Source organism: Haliotis rufescens, unplaced genomic scaffold, assembly GCF_023055435.1.
Source record: "Haliotis rufescens isolate VD_foot unplaced genomic scaffold, xgHalRufe1.0.p SCAF_2, whole genome shotgun sequence".
Taxonomy (NCBI): Eukaryota; Metazoa; Mollusca; class Gastropoda; order Lepetellida; family Haliotidae; genus Haliotis; species Haliotis rufescens.
In genome coordinates, this window is record NW_025963890.1 from 66,277,455 (window position 1) to 66,305,019 (window position 27,565).

The following is a 27,565-nucleotide window of genomic DNA, read 5'->3' on the forward strand; positions in this document are numbered from 1 at the left end:
GATCGATGATCATGATATCAATCACTGGATTGTCTGGTCCAGACTCGATTATTACAGACCGCCGTCATATACATTGTAGCTGTAATATTGTGGCGTTAAACAACAAACAAACAAAAGAATCCTCCTCCTAATCACTTACTTTTAATGAGGCTCTGTCCGTGTGTAGGGGAAGGAGTTGTGCCAGTAGAAGGGAGTGTAGATGACGTTCCGTAACAATCATCACCAGGGTTGCAGGTTCTGCACTTGCATGTTTCAAAGTCACAATTGGAGCAATTTCCACTACATTTTTCTTTACATCCAGTGCTAGGAGAGCAGTGTCCAGCAATGCAGCCTGTACAAGCCCCAGTAGATCGGTTACAAGACGTTTCTGAACATTTGTCTGAACAACGGAGTGAACAATTGGTTTCATAGAAGCCATCTGTACATTCTCTACAAGAACCATTTTGCATATAACAGTCATATTGGCAATGTCCAATGCATGGCGACGCACAATCGCTTCCATAAAACCCTCGGGAGCATTCAGTACAATGTGTTGCATTGCAATAAAGGCAGTTGGTGCCAAATTTGACACAAGAACCTGTAGAAAGATGGATATAAAAATTATCATACAAAAAGTACGCATAACCCACTTGTTCATGCTTTATGTGTTTAATATTCTCATACAGAGTGATTTTCACAGACGCTCGTATTCATTTTACTTTGATACCTCCAATCTCATCATTCTGAAATCCGTCAAGAGAGGTAAAGCATGCTATGTTGAAATACATATCGCCGTTGATTCAGGTCGTTACTGTGCCAAACACTTGTTATTCATGACACATATGTTTTTTGTGTTTCTTTTTTGTTTAATTGTTAGATAACGTCCACTAACATGAACTTTAAACTTTTATTTCAACATTTACTGAAATATTTCACGTCTTTAAATATGTTGTTTAAAGTTAAATAGATATATTTCCTGTGACACTTACATGTTACAGACATTATCCTTAGTTGAAGACAATAGAGACCCAATACCAGAATCTTGATGAAATGCATAGTCAACTGAAAAAGAATCAGATATTATAAGTAGAAAGAAGTCAAGTACAACAAGCCACTGACATCAGGAGACACCAGCCAGCGATGAACCGTGACCAGGGAACAATCGGATGCCACTCAACATCCACTAATAATTGTTACAGTATTTACACAAACGCGCAAATTCTGCTTTATGTTTTGTAGCTATTGGAGTGAATGATTTATATGAGAGCTTACAGTTAAATGATTTTGTGTGAGCTCAGTTCGGGAGCAAAGGTCAACGAAATGCTGGACTTTTACGTTTACAATACTGTAAACACACACAAATTCTTACAAAGAATATTACACCACACTCAAACGCCCATCCGCCCAATCGCGCTATGACCCAATTTCTCAATAGCTGATATCAGTTCAAATATTATTCAGTTTTCAGGGTATTTTGGTCTAAAGGTCATGTTTGTAATGTAATACAGATCTACAATGTATACACTGATATAGACATTTTATATGCTCAAGCTTATGTGCAACACTACAAACAAACTTGTAGTATATAAGTACATGTACATAGGATCGATGTTAACAATGGAACTTAAAATATTATGTCCCTTTAACCAGACTTATCTGGCACATTGCATCAATAGTACAATGCATAAATTACCCCCCTTTTCTATATGAAAGGTTCCCCTGATCTTGGCACTTTGTATAACACATTGATTATTCATACCTTTAGCGTGAATTATCTTTCATAGCGCTGATAAATTAATTTTCATGGTAACAGCTTCATATCATGGACACACGCACTTAATCTTCTACAACTGCATACTGCAAGTCATTTGGACAATATTAACAGTGCGATCATGCTTGTCTACTCCCATTCAGCGCCCTGTTTCTATATATAGCTTGTGATCTCAACATCTGAATACAATGAAGACGACGCTTAAGATTCTACTATTTATACATGAAAGACACATTTCTAGCTTTGATCTACAACAAAGGATTGGCACAATCAGTCTGTCAGACAAACACAAAGAATTTATTTGAATTTTCATAGTATATACAAATTTGAGCAACATAGTCATAACTGTTGGGTAAAGAAAATTCCCAAATATGTGTCTGCTGATACAATTTCAAGTGTTTCGCCTCTGAACCACCAATTTTCAGTTTCTTTGACTAATCTTCCTCTGCGGAATACAATAATATTTGTCTTGTCCAAATTTAATTTCATAACAGATTTGACACAAAAGCTTGCAACACAGTCTGTTTCTGCATTCTAAAACCAGTGTCACTTGACTTCATATTATCATGAGCAAACATCAATGTGCTAATATTATCAACTGACTCATTGACAAAAACTAGTATACATTTGCAGTTTTCTGATTGTAGTAGTTTAACAAGATCATTCAGAAATAGAGTTAACATTATGGGGCAAATCACACAACTCACTGTACAATGCAAGTATTCCTTTAATATCAATCTGTCTATCACTACACATGATGTTAGTTGACAGTCTAGGGATGATATCACTCGAAAATACTTGTCATATTTGTAGAAGTACATAGGTGAGTCTGTGCACAATCAAAAGCCTTGGAAAATCAATCACCAAGCAATAGCAACGTCTTTTGAATGTAAGGATTGAAGAACACCAATGATACCTGTGGTACTAAACATTTTCTATGTCCAGCCTGATTTCTATATGTCTTGTCCTCTACATCACACCATTGACTGATTCTGTTGTTTAACTGATTGGTGAATAGTTTGTTTTTTCAATAACAGACATCAATTATATGTCTATGTAGCTGTCTGGACAGTCTTACTTGCTTTTTTTTGCAGTAGGACGATTATCGATTTCGCCCATACTGAAGGAAGCACACCCTCTGTAAGTATTTTGTTAAAAGGCAAGTGCTAATATGGTGATATGGTGATACTGCACATGTCAAGTATTCATGTAAAATACCGCCAGGTCCTGGTGCCCTGCCCTTTGGCAATTCACATATAACTTGCTCGATCTTACAGGTACTACCGAAATATCACTGGGCTCACATTCAACACCTTGTAGTGTGTTTATCAACGTAAGATTAAACTAATGGTCTACTCCAACCAAGGCATTACTTATAGTCCCTTAAAGTGTTCATACCAATCTCCAGGGGTGAATTGTACTGAACTGGTTCCCTTTCTTGAGAAATGTCTGGTACTTCTCCATAACTCTTGTGTAGAAATGTCTACATTTAGCACTTCTACAATAGTGTTGTTTACATACTAATCAGACCTAAGTTCCTTTGCTTTACACACTTCAGAGCTGATATAAATAGGCACACATCAGATCAACGATCGAAGCAACGCGGAGAAAACAACAAGGACTGTCCTCAAAACAGTTATTTTCAAACAGACTTCCCAATCTGAGAGTCGTTTAATGAATCCATAAAACAACCTAATATCTTAAGTATCGTCAAGAGAGTTCACGGTGAGGCTTAACCTTTAATTGTATCAATCAACAATATATTTGCCTTGGAATTTCAACCAAACGTACTACCTCAGTCTTAAACGTTGCAACAGGATCCCTTGTATTCGAAATATAAAAGAACATGATCAGTATGGTTCAAGGTTCGTTGCCGTTCGTCTGTGTATCAACTTAAACTCGGGAGATCTCAATCTTACGCATACGTCAGATCCGCTCGAGGTCCTTTCCATGCAGAAAGCGACGACACAACCAGGAAGTTACATATATGGAAAACTGTGCATGTTATCTAATATATACTGAACCGCAAAAGAAACGTCACCATGGATAGATATATGAGAAACCTTATTTATCCAAACACTGTAAACATACTTTGAGACATATTACGAATAGAACTCGCTCCCGTGTAAAACAAATTTTATGAAACTCGTAAATAGTTGGGGTATCTGACTCGCTTCCGCTCACCAGAACTATTCACTCGTTTCATAAAATTGGTATAACACGGGAGCTCATTTGAAATTGCAAGGCAAATATACTGTTGATTGATAGAACTTTTATTTATTACTTGCCATTTATAACTTTTTTAGAATTATACTGTTGAGTGTGAATAGGCTGACACCTACACGATTCACGGCATAATCCAATTGAGTTTAACAAAATAATACTTAAAACACGTCAAAAGTTGAAACGTGTTATTTTAATACCATACAACGGTCCACCTTTAGAATTCAGGCGTCCGTTCCACAGAGTTATCGTAGCGTTAAGGTTATCGCAACTCACATACATTAACATAGACTTACGACTGTCGTTGCGCTACAGTACGATCGCCTTGTGGAACGGGGCCCTGCACCACAAAGTTTACACTCACGTCACAATACCCGATGACGTAATTTGTGGAATTTTGTTGCAAGATCCATCGGCGAAACAATGCCATGTGACGTCAGCCTGGCAACAAGGTTGCTGGGGTCATCGTGTGTGCATAAGCTCCTCTCAGTGATCTATCATCTCCACACCCAATGTCGTTGAATAAGCCAAGGTATGTTGAGAGCTTTCTATATTTGTTGGTGAAACTTGTTCCGACAGTACACACGCAAGCACCCGTTTTGGTATTACACAATGTGTAATACAGCTGTATGTTTAAACGGGTGATCTCTTCACGGGCAAGTAATAAACAACGATATGCACTTTCTTATAAACATGTTTAACCATGCTGAAATTCTAATCATGTTTAGATCATGTTGATGTTGTGTTTAGGTGATGTATAGGCTGTGAAACGATAGCTCATTTCATGTGTATAGAACATAAACCTGTTAAGGTAGAACACACCAAATTTGTATTCCGTTTAGGATCTAGATCTGAACATATCTTGTACGTGACTACATTCTAAAATCATTTTTACAGCGTAAGGAATCTTAATTAATTTAACATTAGCTAAATTTAAAGATAGCCAAAATCAAGTTGTGTGCAGTGTTTGCATTACTTGATATTGTTTTTTCTGCCTCCTTAGGATCTTATTTTTACTGAAAAATGTGTTTGTATTAAATTAAAATGGGATCTGATATTAAATAATAACAATTAAAAAAACCGATGCTTGAAAAACGAAAGCTTTGTCCAAATAGTAGATCAACAATTTCCATGGATTTCTGTACACAGTGAGCTGAATTTTGAGGGTTTTGTACAGTAAATCCAATACAATAAACCTAAACACATCAAAGCACAAGGCGGATATGATTAGGCAATATCACGAGATGTACAAAACCATACATCAATAAACTGAATTTCAGTATCGATTTACATACATAACAATAAACTGAAGAGTTTTTTTAAATGTGACATCGGTGCGTGCGTACCTACGTCAGTTTTATTGTTTCGGCCCAAACATTTCTTTGGTTGACTCAGCATAGATACATGCTATTGAGGTTCTGATGAAACTCGGGGACTTGTCGAAACACATTCTATTTGGCGTAAAAGGCAAATTAGTGGTGAAAAGTATATGAATGGATCACGGAAATCCGTGATGACAACAGGTGTTCGCGGAAAGGATAAGCATGTCATACCCCACGGGTAGCACCCACCACTCACACAAATTCCTTTAAAAAGCCGACCAGACCAATGGGTAAATTTATACATATATTTGTCGGATGATCTAGATTTTCAAGGCAACGATCACTTCATATACTGAAAACATCCAATGAAAAAACACCTCTAGGTTTTCACATAAGTGTGGGGAATATCATGCTGTATATGACATCTAATAAACTACATACCTGAACTAGCCGGTAGCTGAGCCGGTATTCTCGAGCTTTGTAAAACCTTTAGCCTCGACTTCGAATGGGGCATAGGGGATAGGGGATATAAATAGCCACAGCTCAGATCCAACGCGACACCGGAAATAGCGGGGGACAGGAGTGTATAAATTACCACCAAAGACAATAAATAGATCTTAATACTGCACCCCACCACCCTCCCCCCCCTTTTAAAAAAAGCTGTATCCGCCCATGATGATAGTGTTTCATTTTAACTTACTATTATCTAATCAATAGCCTGCAACAATATATACAAACATTAAATGCCATGTCAATTGTAACTTGGAATGGCTGACAAGAACTGAAATATAAGAACTAAATAAATATAATAAGCCTCCATAACTGTAAATGTATGATCAATGGACCTGAAGCGGGACCAACGTGAACGTCCTTGCCTAAATGGGTGAGTCTACTCTTGTCGTAAACAAGCCTGTGACATGTAATGATAGGAGCTTGCCTGGAATTAAATATGCCTATGCATGTACACAAGCATGTGTCGAGCAGTTGGCTTGCTACTCGTGACAATATAATCAATCACCTCTGAAACTGAAAAGTATGAATGTCCATATTATTATATGAAAATGATTAACAATTAGTTTTGTTACTGAGTGCAGTAAGTTTTTGTGATTCACTATAAGGAGTTTAGGCAAACAAAAGATTAAGATTGACTTGCTTAATAGATTGATCGTTTGTAGTTCAGGCCACACTCTTCCTGGTGAAGCAGCCAATACCTACTTGGCAACGTAGCGACAAAACAATAGGTTTTCCATCAGTCTAGTTAGTATCCCGTGAACGGAAGTGAACGAGCAACTCTGTATGGGATAGTGTGATTTCCCCTCCCCATTAACGCGCCTATAACTTATTGTTAAAAATAATATTTAAAATTCTTGGCTCATTTGTGAATTTCATGATACATATATAATTTTTCTATCTAAAAAAAATTAAATACTATGATGCTGAAGCTTGAAAATACACAACAAACTTTAATGAGCTATGTATAGAAAAGAAGTCACTTATAAACCATTACTCACCTTCCTTTGCTGACGAAAGTAAAAATACGTGGAACTAACAAAGTTGCTTACATCACTAGTCAGGATTACGACAGCGTAGTTCCAGCTACGTGTATAACGCACAGAGGTATAAAATAGTGGGTACCTGTACAAGAAGCCGTGAACCTATTTTCATGTCACGAGGTGAGTCGTCATGTTGGTAGAGTTCTCAGTCCCTTTGGCGTATCCTTGTATTAAACCCCCATTTAGACTATACTGAATATGTTAATGTCGCTGTTATCATTCAAAGCATCAAAGGGGCGGTCGGGTAGCCTAGTGGTTAAAGCGTTCGCTTGTCACGCCGAAGACCCGGGTTCGATTCCTGACATGGGTACAATATGTGAAGCCCATTTCTGGTGTCCCCCGCCGTGATATTGCTGGAATATTGCTAAAAGCGGCGTAAAACCATACTCACTCACTCACTCACTCAAAGCATCAAAACTACAGAATATGTTTTAATTATTTAAGACTACACCCGCGATACATCCATTTATCATATAATGGGTAGGTTTCTCGGCAGGATAAAGCCAACGGATAAAGGCCATCCCTTGGGGTCATATGCGGATAGAGATGCAAATATCAAAGGTCAAGTAGGGGCTACTTTCACTGTTTATAAACAAACATGGCGTCGCCCTCGTCATTCGGCGATGAGTCAGAACTAACCATCGGGAATCTGTATAAACTACAGGGATAATTGCTATCATTATCTAAAGAACAGTCTAATATACTGAAAATCAGTGTCTAACTGTTACGTAGCGAAGGCATTTTATAAGTTTTGGCAACTTTGGAGAAACAATTTTGTGAGGGCACGAGGCCTAGCCAAGCGGGATTAGTAGCCATATCTGTGCTTGTAGACCTCTGCGGCTTGAAACCTTCTCGACAAATTAAAATAGTTGGATTTGGCCGAAATATGTTTGAATTGTTACCTTGTTTCGTTTTGTCGCTGTGTGTACATCTGACTACACTTCTTAACGTTATGACAGGACAGACCGACTGTCAACAACGTCTGACCGTGGCCGTGACGTCTCGTAGACTAGGTTTAGAGTAGCTTCCCTTCTAGCGGACAGACCGATGGATTGCCGCGAAAGGCAAGCAAAAAAAATTGTTTGTTTTGCGTATATGTTGCTTCGCCAATAATTATTAGGAATAAACACTAGGTATTTAGCTCGCCAAGGCTCGCTAAATACAATGTTTATTCCTCATGCAGGATATTTACCATCCCGAAAACACACTCGCGTGATAACCTCTGTGTCTCTTTAGTAAAACGGATACAACGCGTAGTGTGTACATTCATCCGCTACCGCGATATTGTGTTAACTTTGTGAATAGCTTGGCCATGTGTTACGTATAACCCAGTCTCTTCTCGGAAATACACAACACAACAAAGACGTTTTAGATCATTTGCAGTTTGCCTTGAATCTGTTCATCACAATGGTAATGATCTGGGTATAGTGTCAATAAGAGTGCGACGTAGTGTGGTTATTATCAACTTAGATTCATTTTGTAGACCCTCTATACTTAGTTTCATTCAACTGACAATTCGAAGTGTTAATTGATCTATGAGGTAGGCATTAATCTGTTGTGCCAAACAAACCTAATTCTAATACTTCGGTTTTCTAGCCGGTGTACCAATGCCCGTTGTTATGCATCGTCCACAAAGATGTCAAAGAGCACCGTACGACTCTGGCTCCAAAGTTGTTTGACCAGTTTTACATTATTTGAAGGCCCCAACACTTCTTTCCGAGTCCTTTTTTCAGGTGAACAATTGCTTTGCCTTTGCGAGTGTTTGTGCTATGAAAGGTGCCAACGATGGAGCACTTTTCGCTCAATTTTTCACGAACATCTTGTATCATATATTTGATAGTGATTCATAAGCACACGCATACATATGTATTTGGTTGGATGGTTGGTTTGTTGTTTAACGCCGCACTCAGCAATATTCCAGCTATATGACGGCGGTTTGTAATAATCGAGTCTGGACCAGACAATCCAGTGATTGATATCATGAGCCTCGATCCACGCAATTGGGATCGATGACGTGCATCAACCAAGTCAGCGAGCCTGTCCACCCGATCCCGTTTTTGCGTCTTACGGCAAGCATGGGTTGCTGAAATCTATTCTACCCCAGGTCTTCACGGGTCATATGTATTTGGAATCGTACAATGTCATATTATTTGGAACCGAACAATGGACTCTGCTTTTCGCAGACATGTCTTATGATTATCGGGGATGATTATGGAGAAACAAATATCTACATTTTTGTTTATGTAAGTTTTTGCTTAAAGGACAATCACCTTCATGGCAGGTGACGAATATCTGACACTCCTATCTTTCGGCCGTAATAACTGTTATATCACTTCACCTGAAATGTAGGAATGAATACCGTGATAGCTGACGCCATACCAATTGAGGAGTTATTTTAAGTAACCGCATTGAAGCTTGCCGTAACAGTCCCATTTTCATTTCCAGTGATAACGATTCATAAACACATTGCTTTTAATATAGTCGGGGTCGTACAATGGACTCTTATGATTACGGATAAAGGTTTTGTCGCTTTATTTCATACAAATATTAGGATGTGGTGACCCAGCAATATATCTCTACAGTGGAACACATGAGGGTGCCAGGGGAAAGTATGTTGCAGTTGTTGATAGTTGTTGTTAAGTTCTTTGGATGATGTAGGACATATTACTTTGGCATCAAAAGTCAGGCAAATACTCTTTCAGTATGGTTTTGGCTATGTTTGACAAGTCCAAGAAATTGGGACTGCAAAGTATTTTTTTTACTTGATTTTTGCAGAGATTAGGTGATAATTTAAAACAGTCATGGTATTCATCAGTTAATGCATCTTCAAAGTGTGTATTTTATAAAGTATATATGACTATGTTAAATGTTGACAGATACTTTTGTAGAGATATTCCAAAACACTTAAGAATAGTTATCTCTAGGTTCAGGTGGAGTAATCATAATATTGCAGTTGAAACTTGTAGATATACTGAAAATGAATATATGAACATAATGAAAGATCATGTCCATATTGCAAATCAAGGAGTCATTCTAACATTAACGATGAATTAGAAATTAAAAATTAGGAAAAAACTATATTGGTAATTTTATTCATGAACCTTATACCATGCATACAACAGTTAGTCTTTTGTAAAAATGAAAACCATGAAGCCATCTTTAACATTGGTTTATTTCTGTGCTATGTCTATAAAATTATTAACGTTTGTAGATACGTAAGGCCTTATACCGAATAAATATGTCTGTCTGTACGTCTGTTGATAGTTATGTTTAAGTCTGGCATTAAGCGGCCTCAGAAACATTGTGAGGGTCTACAGGGGTGGAGTCGACAGAACATCTGTTTTTTTATGTTAATGTGTTTGTTACGGGTGCCACCGAAGGGGCCTGATACGCGCACCTTTTAGCGAACACCTGGTATCATCACTATTTCATTATGATTCATAAACGCATGCTGATAATATGTTCGGAATCATATTTTTCAATAAGCAGAGATTCCTTATGATTATAAAAAGGGTTTTATCGTTTATATGAAGAAAATAGTATTGTATCACCGACTCGTGACGTGATCAAGTAGACATAATCTTTCTGTGCTACTGATGAAGATATCAACATAGTCAGGTCACTCGATGTGATAAACATGTTATATGACAAGAAAAGACAATTCCATAATTGGAATAGGAACATTGAATATTATGATAAACAAAAGACTTTTTGTACTGTATATATGCCAATTTGTTGATATTAGCAATACACACCTTTTGGTTTGTTTATGTATACATGTATGTATAGCATAGGACTATATGGATTTAATATCAAAACTGTTTTAACGGACATGACATCTTTATGTGTACACTGAGTGATATATTTCGAGTTTCTAAAAAGTGCGTCAGCAGACATAACAAACATTGACTGGAAATATTATTATTAGATACCACTAAGACACTTCTAATACAGCAAATGTAATTACGTAAGAGATTGCATAATCATGTGCAATATAGCTCTTTGTCTATTATACCATCTGAATTTGTGTCGTATTGGCTGACAACTATATCACTTTAAATGAAAAGTAGCCTCGATGCCAGGCGTAAGAGACATGTACTATAGTTCAAGCGCCCAAGTAAACGATTTCTTTGTGTATCGAAAAACTAATATGTCTTAGGACAACGTTGTAAATGATAGGGCAAGCGGGGCAGGTGATGCTACGTTGTGTAATACTAATCCGGTAGCGTGTCAGCAAAGGAGGTCATGCGATCAGGGTGATTGCATTGGTTGAAAGCAACAAACGCTGTAAAAGTTGAAAGCGCCCTAAATAACGGCTGTTACTTCAAAACGGGTGAAGATACTAGTTCATTACTATCGCTTGTGTAATAGTAATAGTTATATTAATCCATATAGATGTCTACCACAGTATTATTGGACCCAATGAAGGTAAGACACTGCATGTTTTTGTCTTAACCAAAGCGTCTTTTGAAGGTCAACGTGAGTCTTTGTTTTGTTTATCTAACAAAGCATTTATTTTGCAAAAAATAACAGACGTAGTAAATAGTGACAGAGTTAAACTTTAACGTTTCATTGAAGTTGTTTCGGCCATATAGCGACGACGTAATCGATAAAAACACTATAAAATACGTGCACTGCCCTCTGCCTCCTGGACAACATTTGAATAATCTTGTATGTGTGGGTCAAGGTTGCACAGGGAAATATACCAAGAACCTCTTTACAAACTTTACAAGAATACCTGCACATTGTATAGTTATTTTACTGTTATTAAAATATATAAAATATAGCAATGGGTAACTAACGTTTTCAATATTATTTCTGACAATATTCAATTTCTGAAGTTTTCAATGTCCCATCAGTGCACTGACATGTCGAAACATATATAGATCAAACTGTAATTGATAACTGTACCGTTCCAAATCATAAATGTACCAAAAAGGTGTATAATTACACCAAAATCAATTCTTAACATGAAAAGTGAAATATAATAGTTTGCTTCGTGGCTATTGCTTCCATTGTACATCAGAGATTTCAAATTTTGAATCCCCCGTTGGGATTTCGGGTTAGATTATATCCCCAGATGCGACCAAACAACAATCAAACTAACCTTTTAAATATCATCTTTGAAAAATAACACTTTAACAACATAAAGGTTTGTACTTGTTATACCTGTCCTAAAATGTTAGTACATAAGGTTTGTGTCCAACCATAAATGTGAAACTTCAAAATAACATTTAATAAAACATTTCAATTAACTGAGTATGTTCATCTTCATATCCATAAATCAGATTTTATGTGGCTGTCGCTGTGTATGGTTAGGTTGGTGTTCTGCAGCAATGTACAACGCATCATTGAACATTCTACCGTGATTTTGTAGAATACAAGAATTTGACCGGGCAGTCTAAATATACAATTACATGAAATAACAAAGAAAGCTCCCACACACCATTCCAAAATGGAAACACGAGAGATTCCATGAGACGTTTTATAATTACATGTTTTTCTTCAAACAAACAGATGACCACAAAAGAAAAATATTTCTCATTCCATACCGATAGCCAGTAGCATATACTTAAGTAGGTTTAAGATTCTATTGTAAAATATTCAAAGCGTGTGTGGAAATCGACTTAAATATGGTATTGCAGATTCCAAAGACACGTGCAAAATTGAGGTTTTATGAGACCTTCATTCCTTTGCCATAATGATGTGTGCTTGAGAAGTAAACAAATAGAGGTTTGTTCTATCTTCATTCGGGGTGGCCTCGGGTCCTGTGTCTTCAAAGTAGCTGAGTGCAAAGAGAATATGATTCCCTAAAAGGCAGTTATCGGCGATTCATTAACTATAATTAACAACAAAGGGTAAAAAAATAAAGAGTGTTTCTGTTGTCAGACTAGATGGAGATACGTCTGTATTTATCGTACTTTTGTATAATAATATGATTAATATAACTAGCAAGATTGTTGGTTACCACGAAATATTCGACGCTATATTCGAACTCGTCACAACATAGTACCTGCCATGCTCTGTTACCGAGTATGTTGCACATATTTATGAAACGTGAACGAGAATAACTCGATTACTCACCTAAACAGATTCCATTGGACGTATAAAGTCAATACATCACAGGAATGGATGACTGAAAATCAGTGATAACACCAGTTGTTGGGCGAAAACATAATTTGCATAAGGAAGTAAGTGTTATGTCTGACGCCGCACAACAATACACCTGCCATGCTACGGACGCGGTCATGCTACGTATATCGTAAGAACAACTTTTCTGATAGAGACTATGTTGAGAATGTAGAGGGGAAAAGGGCTTCACTTTGAGCACCTTGTTTTCTATAAATACTGCAATCTGTGACATTATAAAGTGGTGTATAAGTAGATATAATACTAATCTATAGATGTGAATCCATTTGATGATACATCTGTGAGGTTTAAGTTGATTTTAATAGCCCGGGCTAGGTCGGACCGTACATTTCTGACTTGGATATTTTAAAGAAAATAAAGTAAAAATACTTCACTTTAACGGCGCAGATTTCTTTAAATGCGATATACTTGGACATTATAAAGTGGTGTATAGGTAGATATAACACTAATCTATAGATGTAAACACATTTGAAGATACATCTGTGTGTTTAAAGTTGATTTTGACCGCCCGGGCCAAGTCGGACCCAACACAAGCCAAACACTTCTGATAGAGACTATGTTGAGAATGTAGAGGGGAAAAGGGCTTCACTTTGAGCACCTTGAGCCATCTGTGACATTATATGGTGGTATTTAGGTAGATATAGTACTAATCTATAGATGTGAATCCATTTGATGTTACATCTGTGAGGTTTAAGTTGATTTTGACAGCCCGGGCCAAGTCGGACCGAACACTTCTGACATAGATTTTCTTAAGAAAATACAGTAAAAATGCTTCACTTTGAGCACCTTGTATTCTTTAAATACGATGTACCGTGACATCATAAAGTGGTGTATAGGTAGATATAACACTAATCTATAGATGTAAACACATTTGAAGATACATATGTGTGTTTAAAGTTGATTTTGACCGCCCGGGCCAAGTCGGACCCAACACAAGCCAAACACTTCTGATAGAGACTATGTTGAGAATGTGGAGTGAAAAAGGCTTCACTTTGAGCTCTGTGTTTTCTTTAACTACTGAAATATGAGACAATAAAGTGGTAAATAATTAGATATAATACTAGTCTTTAGATATAAATAATTGTAGGAACTTTAGAAGTGCTTGGACAGTTATTAACACGTGTCGTGTCAGTCCTTTGACATTCGCGAATATCCACTTCCAGAAAACATCCTGTGTTGGTTTAACACGAATTAGTAAAGGTTAATTACCTTAACACGTTAATTAATGAAAGAAGGGTAGTCAAAACACTTTCGTTTCCTGCCCAGGACATCACACCCCTACACGCTAAGGTCGGTGAGAAGCATTCTAATCAAAGAATACACACAGTCAAGACGCTGACTTTTCTACGAGACTCACGGTATGTAGTCATAATCATCAGTTAATTACATTGTTGAAGGTGCATTTTTATTCAAACTCAATTAAATGAGAAAAACTATACGTTTGTGGACATTTGAGATCTGCCTAGATATGCGCGTTTCGTTTTATTATTCTGCAATCCTTTTTTAGAATTACCCGCTGACCCGGCCCGGGCCCCCTTTTCTTGGCCCGACTTTTAGGCAATCCCAGAATAATATCATAAAATCTTAACTGAGAACCTGAGATATTTACTGCATAGAAAAAGAAGACAGACAAAACCATCTCACAATACATGCATGGGGCCGATATTCCTTCTCAGGATATGCTCACTCGCACCACTGAGCTGTGATTATCCTTTTTGATATTGAACCCTAACCGCAATGCAATAAAAATGATAATTCATTGATCCAGTTTTATTTTGGATTATGCATGTCATCACATATCATCATCATGAAACATATTTACAAAGTATCTAGTCTGAACTTACCCCAAAACACTGAGTCGTTATTTCCACTTGTCGTTCCTAACAATATCCGCCTGTAAGTGAATTGGCAATAAATACAGACACAATCCAGCGCCCTCTACAATCGCCTGTATTGCGCAAACACAGCGACGCTTATCAGTATGCTACACAGTAACAAGGAAGTTATTCACTGCGAAGCACGAACAACATGTAATGTCTGTACAATAATGAGGTCACGAATATCTGTAAGAAAATACGTAAGTACACATCCTCTCTAGATTAACATATAGGAATTGATGACAGGGTATTTTCATTACATATCTATGAAAATATCTCCCTTTTCGATGTACAAATGTATGGTGTTTTCAGTGTATAACGGCTGTTGATCATAACTTATTCATATCCATACGCCAGAATGCAGGACATCAAGAGGCAAGGTGTGGTTGGTTAGCCTAGTGATGAAAGCATTTGTTCGGGATCTATTCCCGACATGGGTACAATGTGTGAAGCCTATTTCTGGTGTTCTCCGCCGTGATATTGCCTGAATATTGCTAAAAGCGGCGTAAAACCATTTATCATATAATGGGTAGGTTTCTCGGCAGGATAAAGCCAACGGATAAAAAACGATATCCGTTCGGGTCATATGCGGAAAGATATGCAAATATCAAAGGTCAAGTAGGGACTACTTTCTGTTTATAAACAAACATGGCGTCGCCCTCGTCATTCGGCGATCAAGTCAGAATTAACCATCGGGAATCTAGATAAACTACAGAGATGATTGCTATAATTATCAAAAGAACAGTCTAATATCCTGAAAATCAGTGTCTAACTTTGACGTATCTAAGGCATTTTATAAGTTTTGGCAACTTTGGAGATATAAATTTCGAAACAATTTTGCGAGGGCACGAGGTCTAGCCAAGCGGGACCAGTAGCCATATCTGTGCCTGTAGACCTCTGCGGCTTCAAACCTTCTCCACATATTAAAATAGTTGGATTGGGCCGAAATATGTTTGAATTGTTACCTTGTTTCGTTTTGTCGCTGTGTGTACATCTGACTACACTACTTAACGTTATGACAGGACAGACCGACTGTCAACAACGTCTGATCGTGGCCGTGACGTCTTATAGACTAGGGTTAGAGTAGCTTCCCTTTGACAAAGGGCAGTTACTCTAGCGGACAGACCGATGGATTGCCACGAGAGGCAATTAAAAAACATTTTTTGTTTTGCTTCGCCACTGTATAAGAAACAGATTTCAGTTGGAACTATATTGGCTACTGTCACTGTCCGACTGACACATCACTTACCCTGTGACGTAATAAATATTAATGCGCCCATTCCAGGAAAACTCGCAATGTTTCGGGACAGAGGGAAAGCGATTTTGAATCACAGAATTAAAGAATGACATTATATGATAAAGAGGTTATCACGCTTGTGTGTTTGGGGATGGTAAATATCCTGCATTAGGAATAAACACCACGTGTTTAGCTCGCCAAGGCTCGCTAAATACAATGTTTATTCCTAATGCAGGATATTTACCATCCCCAAACACACAAGCGTGATAACCTCTATATTCACCATAACGAGGCAGACCGATAGGGAAGTAACATGAACTCCACTTCTTTCTGTTTCAACAAGAAAACATTCTCAAGTAGTGTCGGCGTTATATATTGGATAAAATGTTCTGCAAGGCACGGCAGGGTGTTCTTATGTCAGATCCCAATAACAACATGTGTCCTTGCCCTCAAACTGTAATGCACACTGTTGTTGTTGCACTTGATTCTGAGCGAGGAATCCAATGGCCATTCTGAACATACACTTTAAAGAAGTAAAACTGACTTAACTACAAGTCATTATGCAATTGATTTTATAACATAACTTCTCATCAACCATTACATGGTTTAAGTACGACAAATCACTCGCATCATAGATGGTTATGATTTCTCCATTACGACATGCATATGGGAATTTGCATTTATTTTTACGTATAACACATGAGATGCGTCATAGATATAGTGTAACACTTTCTTAGTAAAGTACAGATTCTCGGGACTCAACCAAATAGAGTGTTATCCCAAATATAACATTTGTTACATTTGACCACTTTCTGAATAACATTGTGCTGAACGGTGAGCGAAATATAAAAGATAAATAAAAATTCAATCCTGCCCCACTGGTGGCACCCGTTAATAAACACATTATTCATGAATATGCTGTGCAAAAAATGAATTTGAATTATTTTAATCTCCGTGGATCTGCTTCGTGTCACCACAAACAATTCTTCATGTACTCCGCCATTATGTAATTGCTATGACATTGAAACTAAATATACGTGGTGGTATGAGACAGTAGGTCACTTGTTTCGGAGAACTCTATCTCTAAATCTAAAATAAGTAGGTCATCGAAGTTATATGCAAGCGCAAACTGTACTGCCTACGTACTCATCCGCATAGCATACTTGCCGCCATTTTGTGCAGCTATATATAATGATTATGGTCAGGCGGTCTGTTATGGTAAGTCATTGTGTAACCGAAATGGTATCTCCTTTCTATATAAATTTAACATTTGTCTTGCTTTGAATTAATTTTATATCATAAGAAATTAGAAATTACTAAATCTATGAAGACAGACGAAACACTGCGACATACTGATTGTGGAGGTGTATAACCTACAATATGTTCAGCAATCAAAGATCACAACTAGATTATTTATATCACCGTAAGCTCAGTAGTTTTCATCTATGTTGAGTCAACTACAAAAGAAATGTTTGGGCGGAGACTTTAAAACTGCGCCCTCCTGTGTTGCAAAGCGAACATATTTCTTAAAAGTATTTTTTCTTTACTTACAAGCAGCAGTATTGTACACGTGTACACAGCAGACGTAATAAAGAAGTAACATATCGTTTTTATTACTTTCAACAAAATCAGTCATAATACTATCGTGTGACTGGATTTCTGGTACATCTATCATTTGATTGTCTGTTTTGTTTACAGGCTGATGTCGCATGGCAGGAGTAATGCTAATAAATACTTACAGTAAACTACGGTTATAACGAACTCAAAGGGACCACTAACTTTAGTTCGTTATAACCGTAGTTCGTTATAAGCATATATACAGCATAACTATAGCAAATAGTCGGGACAAAAAAGTAAGTTCGTTATATCCGTCAGTTCGTTATAAGCGTGTTCGTTATAAACGTAGTTTACTGTACTTATTTATGCATATTGTATGAATGGTGGGTGCAACCTGTAGGACAGGATGTGCTAACACGTTTCGCGAACACCTGGTGTCATCACTGATTTTTAGTGGTCTATTCATAAAATGTCCACAGTTATTTTGCCCTTTACGCCAAATTGAATCTATTTAGACAGAGAATCTAGGCTGGGTATTCTCCTGCATTAATACTATATATTTATATAAACACATGTATTCTTGTAATTCGATGTTTAACTATAACTAGAAGTACTTACTGTCCAGCTTTATCCATAAACTTATTGGATTGTACAGGAAACGTGGAGCCAAATGGGATTTTATCGAAAAAAATAAATTGTCCCGAACATTCTTGAAGAAAATAGTTATGCTTCAGAACGTTGAAAAACAGGACATGGCTTGATGGTTTAATATTTGTGCATACAGTTATTTCTTTTCTCTAGACAAAATGACTCGGGATGGACAAAGAGGATTGCTACCAACATTTCTGTTTGTTGTGTACGTTTTTCTCCTGATGTATCACGGTAAGATCAATCACACCTATGAAGTTGAAACGTGAATACATTAAATCACTGGGAAAGTATTTATTAATATTAATAAGCACAACAGTAGCTTGATACATGTAGCTTGTTTTCTTTATGTATTATGCCCTTTGTTTTTTTCGCTTTCCCTTTCTTAAACATTTGCCAATGAAACACTCTTCTCAAATTGCTATAAGTGTGCAGACATCTATTTGCCTCACTTATTTTCCATGTGGAAAACGATGATCAACGCTTGGATATTTATTGGAGGGTATTTAAAACTACAGCTCACACTACTTAAGGATATTTCAATGTATGGATGAGGTGGACTGCATTTCTGTCTGTAATATCTTTGTCCTTCACAATATTTTACATTTACCAGTACTAGTTTTTTGTTGTTTAACGCCGCACTCAGCAATATGCCAGCTATATGACGGCGGTCTGTAAATAATCGAGTCTGGACCAGACAATCCAGAGATTGATATCATGACCTTCGATCCACGCAATTTGGATACACTGATATGCATGAACCAAGACAGCCAGCCTGACCACCCGATCCCGTTAGTCGCCTTTTACGGCAAGCATGGGTTGCTATAGACCTATTCTACCCCGGATCTTCACGGGTCTTACCAGCACTAAGTTCATTATTGATCAAAAGTCAAGTTGATAAGAATAGCTTCAAACCATGTCGTATTTTGATGTGTATGTGCTGTCGTATTTTGCAGGTGACACCAAGTGCGTGTACAAAACTCGCCGACTCTTGAAGGATGGCTGTATGAACTACTGTCCCGAGGACCAATGTCCCGAGGAATGTACCTACTGTGACAGCGGCTTCTATGGGTCTGACTGTACGAGGAGCTGCCGAGGACACTGCTTGAATGGAAGGTGTGCCCTACTGGCCAATGGTAGAGCCGTCAACTGTACGGAGGGTTGTGTGGAGGGGTGGCGGGGGTTAACGTGTAGTACTAGATGTAAGTATCCTTGTCGGGAGTGTGGGAGATACACTGGAGACTGTGTAGGGCGATGCAGGGATGGTTTCTACGGACCTGGATGCTTACAGCGATGTCCATATACCTGTTCCCGATGTGACAAAAACAACGGAGTATGTTTGCCTAACACTTCTGTTGATGCAGACCTATTGCCGATAATACACAAAATCACATTAAGCCTGACACATGGTATCGACATTAACAAGACTCACAGCAGTCACGTGAACAAGACACACGACATTCACAAAGCAGGTAAGGGGCTGTCAAGAACCCTCCAAACCGATTAAATGTTTATTTACATAAAAAATATTGTTTTACACACACATATAATTTTTTTTAAATTTAATCAACAGTTCCTTGTTCCTCATTGTTTACATTTGTAATACATAACTGGTTGGTTGTTGTTGTTGGTTGTTGTTGTGGTTGTTGTTGTTTAACGCCGCACTCAGTAATATGCCAGCTATATGACGGCGGTCTGTAAATAATCGAGTCAGGACCAGACAATCCAGTGATTGACATCATGCGCATCGATCCACGAAATTTGGACACGGTGGTATTCATCAACCAAGTCAGCGAGTCTGACCCCCCGACCCCGTTAGTTGCCTCTTACGACAAGCATAGTCGCCTTTTAAGGCAAGCATGGGTTGTTGGAGACCTCTTTACCTGGATCTTCACATAACAGAAGGTCCACATCAACGTGTATCAACTTACTAAATTTCAACAAAAGCAATGTGTGAGTACAATGGGTTTTTTTCTGTTTTAGAGTTACATCAACACTCTGCAATGACGTCAAGACCCCTTGGTGACAGATGGTCAATATCCCCATATTTCCTCACTGGCGTTGCTGTATTATCTGCAGTAATAACTTTCATCATCGTCAGCATCGCCATCACCAGGTATGTCAACATCACACAATACTGGCGATACAGCAAAATGCAGAAATAATTCATTTAATTCCGTTCAACATACCACATACATGATGACAACAACTCTGTTTGAAAAAGAAATACAAAAACATGCAGAATCAAATGAAATTTATTGAGGGTGTCCAGGGTGACAGCCAGGATGTTTCGAGGTTCTGTTAAAGGAATGGGAACAGTGTCTTTATCGCCAGGGTTGCCAGCAACAAGTTCTACTCAACTGTGCTTTACCATGCATTCTGTTTGAGCCAGTTGACCAACTGGATGTACCACTTGTACCTGGTTACTCGAAGTCCGTTATGTTGCATAATACGTTTACGCCAATGTGTCAAATATGCTGTCTGATATTTCAGTCAATTTACAAAATGACTGACAATTTCAGCCATTTTACAAATTGACTGATTTTACAATATACATATTCATGTTGTCTTTGTGTTTTAGATTGTGTTTAGTGACATTCCAAGATAATGTGGAAGCTAAGGATACAATGGGTGTTGCTTGATGATGATGAAAATACTTTAATGTACAACCATATCTCTATTTTGCAGGATGAAAGCGACAAGAATGCAATCGAAGACGGATTCAGTTGAGAAGCGTGATGAGTCTGATCGGCTCCTCAATGTGAAAGTCAACGTTATTTTGAGTAATGAAGTTTCGTGAATCCGTGTTTATTGACATAGGATTAAACAGACAAATACGCGAGTACAATAGCAAAAGTTTATATCCCTTCAATTCTGCACTGAAACCAATATTTGGAAGTCAGTAGGGTGAACATGCGCCGTGACAGGTTATTAATAACTGCTTACAAAAATTCTAATATTCAATAATAACCTGCTTCTGAAAATGGAGGTAAAAATTATTTCAATGATTTAAAAACTACTCAAAGACCTTTGAAAAACTGTGGAAAACTACCACTAGGTGAAGTTCTTTCATTTACAAGAGGGCAAGTGATCCTCAACGGTTTCAAAAACCATTAAAACATGTGACCCACCAGGAGAAAAGGGACCTTATGGGTGCTAGGATACAATTGTGCTGTGACGTCGTAAAGAAAGACGTCAACTTATTGTGTGCGGACTGTAAAAAAATATCGTATTTTTCTCACTTTTCTGGATTTCGGCATATATACCTATAGAGATATTCTTTAGATAGTAGTTCATATTGGTTACATTGGGTCTACACTACTGCGCAGTGTGCATGGATAAGTGTCACGTGGATAAGCAGGACAAAGAGGTCTTGTGCATTATTCACTCCGTTGAGATCATCATGATAGCTCGCGAAAGTAACCAAATATCTGAAAAGAGTACATGCTTGTTTCTTGCTTTGTTTGTTGTTTAACGCCGCACTCGGCAATTTCAGCTATATTGGGAAACGATGACATGCATCAACCAAGTCAGCGAGCCTGACCATCCGATCCCATTAGTCGCCTCTTCAGACATAAGTGTCCGCAGCCTGAAACGGCTACTCTAGGTAATTACGCAGTGTTGTTAGAATATTGTATTTTTGAAATTCTTCATGCGTATTTTTACGTCAAGGAGTAGAATGACCGGACATGTATAGAGAAAGGGTAGAGTTGCCTCCCTTTTTTGATAACAGCTAACAAAGAAAGTAATGCGAATGAATAATTTTTTTAATGTGTTGTTGAAGATGATGGAATACGTCATCGTTAATTGACAACACAATTTAAATATTAATTGGTTCCCATATAACGGGTATTTTTCATAAATTATTTTACTGAAACAGTACATCATTATTTGTCTAAACCTTTCTGTCAGTTGACTGATGAGAGCTAAATGCTAAGGCAGTTTAACATTTCCGTTTGTTTTCTTTGGTTGAAAATACATAGTGCTATTGAACAGTAAATGACAAAACAGTATACCGTCTCCTAGAAGATGTAATTCTGGGTTTGTTTTTTAATTCTAGACATGTAAATTCTGAAGAACTAGAGATAAAGATATAAAGGTAGGCAAAGCATTCTTCAACAATCGATACCTGTGCTGTCTGTGACAGATTCCTTTGTTTGAAGAGTCGATTGATGAATGCCCCGGCGGTGGCCCGAGTTCGAGTAGGTCATTGAATCATACATCTGGTCATAAGAGGCGAGTAAATTGCTTCGGGTGGTCAGGCTTGATGACTTGCTTGATATCTTATCATCGTACCTGTCATTCTAAATATCATTCCTATTGTTGATAACCATTTTTGGAATATATGCGTACACAATGTTGGATTTTCCGGAACCTGGCTTATCCAAACTAAAACAAAACGTAGCACTGAAGAAGCATTTTTGAAACACAAGAGATCCCAGTTGCTGTGCCGCAAAGATCGACACAAATAAACGGAAATGAAGCAGGAAAAAAACTGTTTTCAGTGCATACTTGAACTGATATAGGATTGTGTGCATTTTGTTCTCTGTGTGTCAGTGCCCTCATATAAAACTTGATCCCGTCCAAATTGTGTTTTTAATAATGTTTTTCGTTTTTAAGCCAATTAGTTTTTAAGCTTGTTATGTATTCCCGTTTTTGCAGATTCTTTACAATAATTAGAGTATCAACCTTGATAGGCCTTAAGAAGAAAAATGACAAGGTGTAGTACTGATAACAACTCCTTTAGTATACTTACAGGAATGACAGAGTGGGAGAACATAACATACATACACAAACAATATTAATATCATATATATCGACTCATTTAATTTCTTGTATAAAAACATCACCTTGTTCCCACTCTTCTATAACATGTCAAGTCCATGTCGAATAAAGGTCAAGGTCTCGATTAAACGCCGATAGTAAACGCTGGGTAGTTTTTATGCACAGAATTCTCCCCATTATTAGTTTGTGATTAAACGTCGGGGATAAAGATTGTCTTAAAGGAATATACGCCCGGGCGTTTGTTTAATACGGTACTCCTTTGTTAATCTACACCAACCTTCATGAATTATGCGCGATATGAAATGCAACAGTATGGAGGGTTTTAAGAACATATTACAATGTACTCCTTTTCATAATAAACAAATTAATCGCTACTGATTATTGTTTTGCGCCACTTTTAACAATTTTCCATCACCATCACCACGGAGAACAACAGAAACAAGCTTCACACATTGTACTGATGTGGGGAATGGAACCCAGGTCTTCGGCCTCACGAGCGAACGCTTTACCACTTGGCTACCACCCGCGCCTGGTATAAAGACATGTGCCAGTAGTATATATTCACTTTTCCTCATTCAACTCTCTACATTTCATACAATTTACCATATTAAACTTCATTCTGTAGGTAATTTTAATCATATCATATCATCATGCATGTGTTAAACAATAACTGTACCGCAAAATGTTTTGTTTTAATGAAAAATGCAAAAAGGCTCCAGGGGGAGTCGAACCCTCGACCTTCTGCTTACTAGGCAGACGCTCTAACCAACTGAGCTATAGAGCCGCGTCGTTCGACAAGGGAGCTGCCTGCTGCCGTTCTGATTGTCACCCTTACAAACAGAGAACTGTCAATACTTTGGATTTTACGTCTTCCACGTGACATTCACCTCTAGTCACGTGACACGATATCCGCTCATAACACCTTCACTTTGTGAAGTTTGCATAACACTCACTCCATACAGGTAGTGATCCACGTATTAGAATACTTATCGTGAATTTACTTATTTAATTTGACAAATGCTTCCTATTTATCAAGAGATCGATGAATTTCGAACAAGTTTGTTCTTTATCTTTTATTAATTGCTTTTCTGTCATTTCGCAAATTTCAATACATGGACATATTTTATTCGGAAAACATGTTATAAAACAGTCATAACGCTCATGTGAATTTTGAAAGTTTCAGAGACTATTTTGTTATTGAGAGCATTGCCAACATTGCCACAAGGCTGTTCCTGCGTACAATACCGATTCAATGGTTTTGATAGCCCTGCCATGACTGTGAGATATACATACATATATTCCCCAATTGATTTTTTTTAAATTTACCAAAAATCTTGGCTCGTCTAGACCAACCTAAACAAAGACTAGTTTCCTTGATTCCAGACGAGGTATTAACAGCAGAGGTGAAAGCTTCTCTTGAACAAAATAAAATACAATTATTTTAAAGAAATCTCTTCATAGGCTGAGTGTTTGTCTTTGGTTCGGAAATAGGTCGCCAGTAGATGGAGCTGTCATTTAAATCAACTTTTTCGTTGAGTTGAGTTTAACTTTATAAATGCTTTCCTAGGTAGCAATCTGTGTACTAAATACGTCATCATTTACTATATGATCCTGTACACAGTTTGCACATAATTTAAATATCACCAAAGTCTCATTCAATGCTTGGTGGATTTTTCAATTTCTGTAAGTATGAACACAAATTAGCTCTTGCTAACAGTAGATACTTAGCTACCGTAAGTCGGGGCTTCTGTTTATAAGTCTTTCGTAGACTTCCTGAAAGTCATGATCAGTAAAGTGAAGCCTAGCAAGCTATAATATGTAACATTGAGTGACACACTAGAGATGCATCTCAAAACTGCAGACTCCCAAGCCGCTATGTCACCGTAACTCCGCCATGAAGGGTAGAAGGCAACAAGGCGAATTCTCTATTTCATAACACACTTTCCCTTTAGCCTCTTGTTGTGTACAAGACAGCGTTCTTCACGGATCTCGCCGGGACGTCCAACCCACACGTGGTGCAGAGCAGCTAATCTCGGCTAGAGTTGTCTCCCCTACACTGTCGATCACCATGTGAAGACGACACCCAACCGTTTTGCTGCAACAATTTAATGGTTAACATTAACGTGTAGCATTCTGTGCGTCGTTTAAACACGAAAGCGTATTTTTCAAAACGATGAATATTCATAAAAAAACATATCATGAGTTATGAGTTAAGATTTCTTTTGAATATGGAAAGGATTTTTGTCGCTTTTATTTTATTTTTATTCTAATCATAATCCGAATTTGAGTGTACTGTGAATAAGCATATATTTATATTCTGAATGTTTCTGTTAATAAAAAGTGGTCGTTTATAAAATATATTAGGGTTTTTATAAACACCATTGACGCAATAAAAAGGAACTTCACACAATACTATTAACTTATTATGTTTTCGTTTATAACTTTTACTTGACTTCATGTTTCTTTGTGATTTTATCAGAAACTTACTGAAACATTAACATATGACATACGTGGTTGTATCTCAAACCAGCCGATCTAAATAACGATGTTTTAAAAGGACACACAAGTTATGTAAAATGGTTGAAACTAAACGCACGCCGGTGCCCACTGTCTCTGCTTTGGTGGGGAATCTAAGACATCTACGACTTCACTAATCTACAACCGCCGCAACAACCACAGCTACAACCGCTACCACCAACGCTACAATCACCGCTACAACCACCGCTACTGCCATGGTTACTGTCTCTGCATCTGCGGGGAATCTAAGACATCTACGACTTCACTAATCACCGCTACAACTGCCGCTACAACTGCTGCAACAGCCACAGCTACAACTACCTCTACCACCACCACTACAATCACCGCTACAACCAACGCTAGAAGCAGCGCTACAACCATCGATGCAACCAGCAAGGTTTATCAAGAGGACAGTTTGTATCCGGCGTGGCTCCACAGCCACGACCGTGCTGCTCAGCCATATACATTACAATTAATGTTGTTTGAAATCGTTATGTTGCGTTGTGGAGTGCCCCATGACGCGGGACGCTGATTTATTAGTGGCTTAGAAATGTCTTCCTCATTTTTTTATGGAAACAACTGTATCTAACTGTTACAGGTTCGTAATTGTACTAAGTGTAGACTTCGTGATGCAGATGACCATGTTTGGCTACATATTGTTATGTTTTCCCGTTTTTGCAGACCCTTTACAACAATTAGAGTATCAATCTTGATAGGCCTTTAGACGTAGGATGACAAGGTCTAGTATGGATAACAACCTCTTTGGTATACACACCGAAATGGCAGAGTGGGAGAACATGACATATATACACAAACATACAATATTAATATCATATTTATCAACTCATTTAATCTCTTGTAAACAAACATCACTTTGTATCCACTCTCCTGTAACAAGTCAAGTCCATGTTGAATAAAAGTCAGGGTCTCGATTAAACGCCGGAAGTGAACGCTGGGTAGTATTTATGCACAGAATTCTCCCCATTATTAGTTTGTGATTAAACGTCGGGGATAAAGAGTGTCTTAAAGGAATATACGCCCGGGCTTTTGTTTAAAACGGTACTCCTTTGTTAATCTACACCAACATTCATGAATTATGCGCGATATGAAAATGCAACAGTATGAAGGGTTATAAGAACCTGTTACTTCTTGTCATGATTTTAAAATTAATCGCTACTGAGTATTGTTTTGCGCCGCTTTTAACACTTTTCCATCACCATCACCACGGGGAACAACAAAAACAGTCTTCACACATTGTACCAATGTAGGGAAAGGAACCCAGGTCTTCGGCGTGACGAACGAACGCTTTAACCACTAGGCTACCCCACTGTGCCTGGTATAAAGACATGTGCCATTAGTATATATTCACTTCTCCTCATTCAACTCTCTACATTTCATATCAATTACCATATTAAACTACATGCTGTAGTTAATTTTAGCTTGTTATCGTTTCAGTATCATAACATCATACTTGTGTTACACAATAAATGTGTCTGCAAAATGTGGTTTTGTTTTAATGAAAAATGCAAAAAGGCTCCAGGGGGAGTCGAACCCTCGACCTTCTGCTTACTAGGCAGACGCTCTAACCAACTGAGCTATAGAGCCGCGACGTTCGACAAGGGAGCTGCCTGCTGCCGTTCTGATTGTCACCCTTACAAACAGAGAACTGTCAATACTTTGGATTTTACGTCTTCCACGTGACATTCATCTCTAGTCACGTGACACGATATCCGCTTGTAAACACCTTTACACTGTAAAGCATGCAGAAAACTCACTCCATACAGGTAGTGATCCACGTATTAGAATACTTATCGTGAATTTACTAATTTAATTTGACAAATGCTTACTATTTATCAAGAGATCGATGAATTTCGAACAAGTTTGTTCTTTATATTTAATTAATTTTTTTTATGTCATTTCGCAAAAATATTTTATTCGGAAAACAT

General features: G+C 37.8%; 2 protein-coding genes and 2 non-coding genes across 9 annotated transcripts in view; 1 reads left to right on the forward strand and 3 right to left on the reverse strand.

The window, feature by feature from the left end:
- LOC124134541 (receptor-type tyrosine-protein phosphatase epsilon-like) overlaps window positions 1-7,769 on the reverse strand; it is a 22,391-nt gene extending 14,622 nt beyond the window's left edge. The window contains exons 1-3 of the mRNA XM_046499420.2: window positions 7,751-7,769; window positions 969-1,041; window positions 140-577 (exon numbers count right to left, since the gene is read on the reverse strand). Coding sequence (XP_046355376.1) covers window positions 140-577; window positions 969-1,035 — 505 coding nt within the window. The 5' untranslated portion in view covers window positions 1,036-1,041; window positions 7,751-7,769. The remainder of the gene's footprint in view (window positions 1-139; window positions 578-968; window positions 1,042-7,750) is intronic.
- On the forward strand, window positions 6,944-23,476 carry LOC124134545 (multiple epidermal growth factor-like domains protein 10). 6 transcript variants are annotated; one of them, XM_048400417.1, is made up of 7 exons: window positions 14,926-15,075; window positions 17,811-17,848; window positions 18,026-18,052; window positions 18,471-18,551; window positions 19,274-19,789; window positions 20,301-20,433; window positions 21,006-23,476. In XM_048400417.1, the coding sequence occupies exons 2-7, from the start codon at window positions 17,815-17,817 to the stop codon at window positions 21,115-21,117; spliced, it is 903 nt and encodes a 300-aa protein (XP_048256374.1). In that variant the 5' UTR covers window positions 14,926-15,075; window positions 17,811-17,814; the 3' UTR covers window positions 21,118-23,476. The 6 variants fall into 6 exon arrangements, with proteins under 6 accessions (XP_048256375.1, XP_048256378.1, XP_048256374.1 ...); XM_048400418.1 differs by lacking the exons at window positions 14,926-15,075; window positions 17,811-17,848; window positions 18,026-18,052 and adding an exon at window positions 6,944-6,968; XM_048400421.1 differs by lacking the exons at window positions 14,926-15,075; window positions 17,811-17,848; window positions 18,026-18,052 and adding an exon at window positions 11,126-11,276.
- Window positions 23,477-23,812: 336 nt separating this feature from the next.
- On the reverse strand, window positions 23,813-23,886 carry Trnat-agu. Its single transcript has one exon. It is a non-coding gene; the product is annotated as a tRNA-Thr (tRNA).
- Window positions 23,887-27,150: 3,264 nt separating this feature from the next.
- On the reverse strand, window positions 27,151-27,224 carry Trnat-agu. Its single transcript has one exon. It is a non-coding gene; the product is annotated as a tRNA-Thr (tRNA).
- Between the last annotated feature and the right edge of the window lie 341 nt (window positions 27,225-27,565).